Source organism: Phragmites australis, chromosome 24 (assembly GCF_958298935.1).
Source record: "Phragmites australis chromosome 24, lpPhrAust1.1, whole genome shotgun sequence".
NCBI classification, from domain to species: Eukaryota; Viridiplantae; Streptophyta; class Magnoliopsida; order Poales; family Poaceae; genus Phragmites; species Phragmites australis.
In genome coordinates, this window is record NC_084944.1 from 2,383,105 (window position 1) to 2,391,751 (window position 8,647).

The 8,647-nt window shown below is 42.2% G+C and overlaps 1 protein-coding gene across 1 annotated transcript; it reads left to right on the plus strand.

The window, feature by feature from the left end:
- The first annotated feature begins 7,419 nt into the window (after positions 1-7,419).
- LOC133907902 (RING-H2 finger protein ATL80-like) lies at positions 7,420-8,647 on the plus strand. The gene has a single exon (XM_062350008.1). It carries the CDS (start codon positions 7,598-7,600, stop codon positions 8,342-8,344), a length of 747 nt encoding a protein of 248 aa, XP_062205992.1. The 5' UTR covers positions 7,420-7,597; the 3' UTR covers positions 8,345-8,647.

Consider the following 8,647-nt stretch of genomic DNA (forward strand, 5'->3'; position numbering starts at 1 on the left):
TAAACTTTAACTAATAATTAGTCAAAGTATATGTATGTTTAGAGTACAAAAATTACATCAATAGATTTATTTTTCAAAGTGCTTTTGATATGATGTTAATTTTGTAGCAATTGACAACATATCGTAAGAGAAATTGATAGTCAAAATCTACTTCGAAGACTTTTTCATTTCAAAATACGTCTTACATAGATAGATGGAGGGAGTAACTTGTAGAGTTAATTTCACATACCTACCATTCTGTTGTCCTAATCATCACAAATTCACCACTTTTCTAAATTATTTCACAAACTCACTAATACTTGGGGCAGTGTCTCACAAACCCACTGCTTTTGCAATTTTGTCACTGTTCACGGGTACTGTTCGTGAGTGCTGTGTTTTCTGTATCTCAAAAATCAGTGATCCTTTGTTTTTTCAAAAAATTTAGAAATTTTTGTACGTGTTCCATAATCTATGTGCAACTCATTTTAATTATATTCACCAAAAAATCATGTGTAAATTTAAACTAAAATTATTTTAAAAAGCTACTTTTATAACTTCTAACAACTGTCACGTCTCCAATAAAATCCCAAAAATCTAGAAAAATTCACTAATATTCTTCTTATGTGATGGAATAATTTCTAAAATTATTTTCATCCATAGGTTATATGGTTAAAAAGTGAGTTTGTTTGTAATGATCCATTTATATGCATTTTTAAAATTATTGCATATAAATAGACATTACAAAGAAACTCATTTTTTTCACCATATAAGCTAGGACTGGAAATAATTTTAGAAATTATTCCATCATATAAGAAGAATATTAGTGATTTGTTCAAGATTTTTGAGATTTTAGTTGAGGCCCTAACAATTGTTAGAAGTTATAAAAATAGCCTTTTTTAAGAATTTTAGTTTAAATTCTACATATGTTTTTTTAATCTAATTAAAATAGATTGCACATAAATTATAGAACATGTACTGAACATTCTAGGATTTTTATGGAACATGTATAGAATATTCTAGTATTTTTGAGAAACAGAGAACTACTGATTTTTAGAGAAACAGGAAAGTACTGCACTTATGAACAGTACCGTGAACAGTGACCGAAACACGAAAGTGATGGGTTTGTAAGACACTGCACAAGTATTGCTGGGTTTGTGAAATAAAAATAATAATGGGTTTGTGATGATTAAAACAATAAAATAGTGGGCCTGTAAAATTAACTCTAACTTGTAAGCCGATATCCTAGCGAACCCCCATTTTCTGTCGAGCTTTCAAAAACTTGAGCATAGTCCTTTTACCTAAAAAGGAGATTACTGAGTTCTTTGAGAGAGGTAAAAAAAGTTGATAAATTTACGTGAAGTTTATGTACGGAATGATCTGTGTCAGCTTTCTTCTGACCATGGGACTTTGTTAGTGCGCTGTAGCTTGCTCTGTATGAAACTCCTGAAACTAGGGAAGTCCAATACATGATTTCATCATATGGAGGCTTGAATTTGGTTGCATTTTGGGTGCATGTACTCAAAATGCGGTTCCCTGGCAAGTGCTCAAGCGCCATCCTCAGCGCAAAGAGATCCTAAAAATGGTCGCGAAGGTCGATTGCGAGACGAGGAAGATGGGCAACATGTTTCCCGAACAGAGTTCGTGTGTCATGATGACCTGGATGAAGACGTGACGAAGCAGCTTCTCAGCTGCCACGTACAGAGAGCACCTTGCAGCCATGGCAGGAACACGAAAATTCCACTAGCTTATATAAACGTATGGCTTATCAAAATCGTTTATTTATATTAAGATTTATATTAAAAGGATATATGAAAAAAATTATAGGTAAATAAGAGAATTAACAGATTACGAGTATCAAGTAGGAAGAATGGACGGTCGAGATAGATCGTACATACGTAAAGATATGCAAAATTGCATTTCCCCGATTGCAGGGACAGTTCGCGTGCTTCACCTAGTGGTGCTTGGATCAATTGACTGTAGAGAACTCATCAGCTGGCTGCTGGCCTGTATGAATAATTTTTTTTGTTTCATTAACATAAAATGTGCAAACACAAAATTAGAAGAAACTTTGATCATTATCTGTTGAGATAAGTATCCCATCAGAAATGCACTCACACACTTATCTAATGAGTGGAATGGTCATAGAGGAGTAGCATGGACGAAGGCAACCATAGCTACAGGCACACAACTCCACTACCGCACGTCGCTGTGCTGTGGTCGCCGAGTTCTACCGTCATTTCCGGCACCAACTCCAGTGCCTGTCCAGTATCAGCCGGCGGTTAGCTGCCAGCCTGCCACCACCGTGCTGTGGTGGCCTCTTGCCTCCCGTGCCGCGGCCCTGCGTGATTGTGCGTTGGCGACGCCGTGTGGTGCGAGCCGAGCGAGACAGCGACGCCGGCCGAAACGGTCGCCGGCGTCAGCAAATGCAATTTTGCATGTCTTTGCGCACTCACGGCCTACCTCGACAACTTTATTAATAATTAGATAGAAATTACATCTTCCACAAGATTACTCACAATAAAGCTAGAGGTTCATCGACCTAATTACAAGAAATCTTATCTTCATAGCTAATTCTAGCGACTTTATTTTTTAAATAAAGGAATGTCTTTATTCTGTTTATATCTCTTAAACAATGAACAAACTCACTTTTTCTATACTTAAAACTAAAGCAGAAATATCTACAAAGATTACTGCCGCATCATTCCACCATTGAGTATTATCATCACGGGCTGTTGTTGTCTATGGTGAGTCGGATTTCGTGATTACCCTATCCACACCTAGGACCTTAGCGAGCCGGAGTCCCTCTTTCATGGCCAAAGCTTCAACCATTGCTGCACTTGCAACATGTGGTAGATAAGCGCATGATGTAGCAATGAAGTTCCCTCTATTGTCGCGGACAACAGCTCCAACAACTCCATTTTCTTCTTCAGCATGTAACGAAGCATCAGTATTATCTTGACAAAGTTTGATGGCGGTCTCTCCCAGTTCTTCAACAATACTATATTTGGGCTCGTTCTTGATTTAATCGCATTGCCTGTTGTACCAAAGATAGACATTACACATTTAAAAGTAGGAGGAACATTTTCGCCTTTGGCGCGCTGCTGGCGAAGCCACATATGTTTTTCTTCCCTCTTTCTTCCTTCTTTCTTTCTTCGTCTGTGGACCTAAGGGTCTATTGTATCTAACCTCTAAATTTGGCTACCGGATCTCTCTTCCGGGTCTTTCTTAATGCAATGATACGCATGTCTCCTGCGTATTCTAGAAAAAAAAGTAGTTGAGTAGCCCCCGGCATGTTTTCCTCTGGGCTGCAGAGTAAGTGTTCAAGCACTACTGAGCCAGAGCGATCAACGGCTGTAGCAAGAACAATTTTATCGTGAATTCCCAGTCCTCTCCAAATTTCTTCAGCAAACTGACAGGTAAACAGCATATGCGTTAGGTCTTCTGCACCATGCAGGCAGGAAGGGCAAGCACCACTTGTCCCGATATGTTTATTTGCGAGGATTGCTATTATAGGGATTGCTCCACGTAGGGCTGTCCAACATAATACTTGGATTTTGCTCGGGATTTTAAGTTTCCAAAACTTCTTCCAGATGGGCGAACCTATGGAAGGGCCAAGCCCTGAAAGTCTATTCTGACCTCCACCGAATTGATGCTTCCATTCAAGATAATACGCCGATCTCACAGTAAACAATCCAAATTTTGTTTTATTCCAAGCAATGAAATCCTCAAAAGCATTATATCGTAGAGGGATTTGCATGATTCTATGAACATCCACTGCATTAAACAGAGATCTCAGCAATTCTTCATCCTAAGTTTCAGTTATCGGATCTATCAGTTCATTTACTGTGGTCAATATTGCACCCCCTCTTGTCGAAGTTTTCATTCTGCTTGGGCTCGTGGAGATCCACGGATCCTCTCAGACCTTTATTTTTCTCCATTATCTATTCTCCAAATATGGCCTCTTTTAAAAGTATGCAGTCCAGAAATAATACTTTGCCAAGAAAAAGAAGATCCCCTTTTTAGCCCGGCCTTTAGCAAATCACCATGAGGATAGTATTTCGCTCTCAGAACATGGGCACCCAGTGTATGAGGTTCTGCAATTAGTCTCCAACATCGCTTGGATAATATTGCCAAATTAAATGAATGTAAATCTCTAAATCCCATACCTCCTTCATTTTTGGGAAAACACATTTTTCACCATGCAAACCAGTGTATTTTCCTTCCATTATCATTATCTCCCCACCAAAATTACGAAATTGCATCCGTTGTGTCTTGATAGACAACTTTCGGGATTTTAAACACCGACATAGCAAAAACTGAAATTGGTTGGGCTACAACCTTCAATAAAAAAATTTGACCACCCAAAGAAAGTTGCTTCTCCTTCCAACTAGATAATCTTTGACAAACCCTCTCATAAAAATGCTTGAAACTATCACTTCGGTCTGCCCTGCAAGTGCTGGCAGGCCAAGATATCTATCAGAAATGACTTCTGTATCAATATTGAGTTCTTGGCAGATATCCGCTCTCACTTTCACCGAAGTATTTGGGCTGAAGAATATGCTTGATTTTGCTTCACTCACAAGCTGTCCTGAATTTGTACATTAAGTTTCTAGTATTTGATGTAGAGAAGTTGCGTTCACCTTATAATGTTTTTATTTAATATGTATCTATCTGTTATTTTTCTCACTCATTTTATAATTTTTCCATTTAATCCTCTAGCATAAATTTTAATATAAATAAATGGTCTTGATAAGTCACGTGTTCGCATGTCCTAATGGGCGCCTTCTGCCGCGCCGGAAAACGACTGGACTGAAAGGTGGCAAAAGGGTCGCGTGGTGGTGATCCCGACGAATCTCGGTGGGTGGTCCGGGTAGCGTTGGACTTTCTGGCACCGGTTGGAGTTGTGTGTGGTTCAAGGACTTGCTTGTTGCTCTCAAGACCGATCGGAGCGGACCAGACCCGCCCCCAAGTGGGCAGGCTGCTTCGGTGGCATCTGAACCAACTGCTGCCAGGTTTGGCCTCTGCTGCTGATGATTGGGAGCAGGTTCGCACGGCGTTGAGGGCATCTCAACTTTTTTTTAGAACGGGGAAATCCCTTCTCCATTACCATGTAACGGAACCGAGGGCATCTGAACCTACTGGCCGGTTTGGCCTCTGCCGCCTTGTCAGTATATAAAATCGTAATCATATCATTAAACATAGGTATGGTGATGTAGAGTTTCGGTTGCAGAGATTCGGTTATGGTTGTGATGGTATGCTGGAAAATGTGTGGTGATGTTATTGAAGTTTTGATATGGTTAAGTTATAATTATGGTATGATAATAATCTTATAATAGAAGGTTGTTTATGGTTAGGTGTATATGTTTATATTTGAGTCAAAATTGCTCTTGTATAGTAAATTCACTTAACTTTATGGGTAAGTCCTTGTTAATTATCTAAAATGTTTTTCTAGTCGGGCTATTTATAAGTGCTTATTATGGATTAAGTCTTGCGAGTACCTTCGTACTTATGTGCTTTGTTTGCTTTTTAGTGAGAAAGATTTAGTTTTTAGCTATTTTACATTCATCGATATTGGCAACGGGCAAGAGTAGTGCTATTTTAGTATGGTGCCTTAGGACAAATGACGTTATCTATCTTTTATCATCATGTAACTTATTCCGCTGCATAGCTACTCTAGTAAATATTTGAGTTGTGTATTTTGTTGTAAAATTTACTATACTTAAAAATTTGTAACTTAATTTAATTACTTGCTCTTTATTATATCTTGTGATGATGTGTTTGTTGTAAAGATGTGTGTTCTGATTATAGAAATGAACACATGTCAGGACTACCAGAATGATATTTTGGTTAGTTATTATGAGCGTAACTATAAAAAATGATTATCCTAATAATTAGCTTGAATACTATTTAAACGGTTACTCACATGTCTGAAGCCATTGGCCTCGCCTTGCCCTTCTCTGGTGGCGCGGAGTAGCAGATGGGGGCATCTTCATCCCTGCCCCTCTCTCCATGGGACCATGTTCTCTCTCCTCAAGCTACCGGCACCTCTGCAGCTACCATTGTCACCGACAATGCACCAACTTTTCCTCCTTTCTCTCCATGGCAACTCGCCTCCTTCGTGGGGCGTTGAACGTGCCCTAACATGTTACGGTGACTCGTGCATCACAATAAAAATACAAATATCAAACACGATAGCATTAAATATAAACTCAAGGTGTGGAGATTTAGATACTTATAAGAACGTCGTCGAACGAATACGTTAAGTGCGATGACCTAGTTTTGATTTTAGATGTAATAAGAAATGAGAGGAGATTATCCGCTTATTTATTTTCTAATTTTTTATTTATTTTTATTAGTAAAATAAGTTCTATATTCGTAGCTATTAACAGGTGTAGAGGTTGAAGAATGAAGATAAATAATAAAAGTGAATAAATTATTTGAATTTTAAGAGATTTTATTAGATATAAGGGGAATAGTGGAAAGACGTGATGTGAAAATAAATCGTGAGATTTGGATGGGGAAGGCAGCTGTTCGCTCGACATGGGATATCGTTCTGGGACCTGGAGAAAAGGCACATGTGCCCCTTGTGAACTGATGACAAAAGCGTTGCTCGGCTCAGTAGCGTCTCCTTCTACCCTTCACTACTACTGGCCTTTAACCTTATTTCTGAAAAATCGAGAGCAGTTCTTCTCTCTCCATTTGAATCAGCTATAAGTGGCAATTAGTATGTTTAATTGGCCAATCACCATTGTGGTCAACTGGTCAGTTATTACTTACTCCCTCCATTTCTTTTTACAATACATATAAGGATTTTGGAAAGTCTTTCAAATTAAATTTGCTCATTAATTTCTCTTATAATATATTATCAATTGCTATGAAATTATTATCTTATTAAAAATATACATGAAATATAAATATATTGATGTATTATTTGTACGCTAACCATATGTACAATTTGACTAATTATTAATCAAAATTTACGAATTTTGATTTTCTTCAATCCTAATACGTCCCGTACAATTAAACCATGTGGAAGAGCCAATGAGAAATGCCACTCGGATTTTGAGAAATGTCAGTGAAGTAGGTCGGCTGAGGAAGAGACGGAAGTAGGGTGGGAGCAACGAGGTGACGGATGATAACTAGTAGGTCAGTGCCAAGGAGGGGAGGTAAGGGTGCTGCATAACACTACTAAATTAGTCAGTGAGAGTATCGTTGGAGACGAATGCCAACAGGCAGACAGCGTGAAGAGGCTAAACACCGGAGACAGAGGTTGAAGAAAGAAGTTCTATAGTCGGATTCGAATCTGTAAGTCCAAGGGGCAGTAGCAAATTTTTTCGAAAAACAGGCACCTAATCATTAGCATCCGTCTTTCTCATTTTCCACGAGGTGCTAAATAAGAATCTTGCAACGAAGAGAAACACGAAGGGCATAATCGTGAAATGCGCCCTCCACCCACAGCTCAGGCTTTCGTCCCACTCCCACCCGAAAGAAAGCACATTCGGACGCTTGCTGCTCCGTCATTTACCCATCCCAGCCTCCAAGACCGGGATTTCGGTTCTCTCGCCACACAATTTTACGAAAACACCCCTCACCCACCGGCGTGCGACCGACGCCGGCGATGCTCCGGCCGTCATCGTCGTCGTCGCGGCGCCTCCTCCAGAGCAGCAGCGACAGCGGCGGCGCCAACCCCAACCGTATCCCGGGCATCCCCCCGGCCGATCCGCCCGCGGGAGTCAACTCCGATGTCGTCGTCATCCTCGCGGCCCTGCTCTGCGCGCTCATCTGCGTCGTCGGCCTCGCTGCGGTCGCACGCTGCGCCCGCTCCCGACGCAACAGGGCCGCCACCGACGGCAGCCCCTCCTCCCCCTCGAGCAACCCTGCCGACGCGGGGCTCTTCGGCGGAGGTGGGCACCATGCCGCCGGCGCGCCGGGGGCCAGCGTGACCACGATGACGACCGTCAGCAAGGGGCTCAAGAAGAAGGAGCTCAAGGCGCTGCCGAAGCTGGCGTACGCGGACGCGGTGGCCGCGGCCGCCGCGGCGAGGGGCGCCGCGCCGTCGGCGGGGGAAGGGGAGGAGGGGAAGGCGGAGGAGATGCTCTCGGAGTGCGCCATCTGCCTGTCGGAGTTCGGGGAGCGGGAGGAGGTGCGCGTGATGCCGCAGTGCGGGCACGGTTTCCACGTCGCGTGCGTCGACACCTGGCTGCGCTCCAACTCGTCCTGCCCGTCCTGCCGCCGCCCCATAGTCCTCGACGACCCCGCGCCGCCCAAGCGGTGCCGCAAGTGCGAGTCCATCGTCCTGGAGGCCGTCGTCGCCTCCTCCTCCTCCGCCGCCGCCGCCGGCCGCGGCGGGGGATTCTTGCCGTAGCAGGAGTGGTTGCCTGGTCGTGTTTCTGAGGGGCGGGCCCAGGTCCGTCCCGGTAGTTGAGCTGCTCCCATCTGCCCGTGGCCCACATGTCAGTAGTGCAGAAAAGATCTCTCCTCTAAAGAAATGGAAAAGGAAGCTGAATAATTAGAAATATGATTCTTTTTGTACAACTTTTGGAGTTCTACTGCTTGAGCTAGCTTGTGGGGGCATGACATCTGTTGCACTTGCACACTTGCAATTGCTACTGTAAATTGTAAAAAAGCATGAACTGGGGTTAAAAAATATATATATTTGTATTTTATA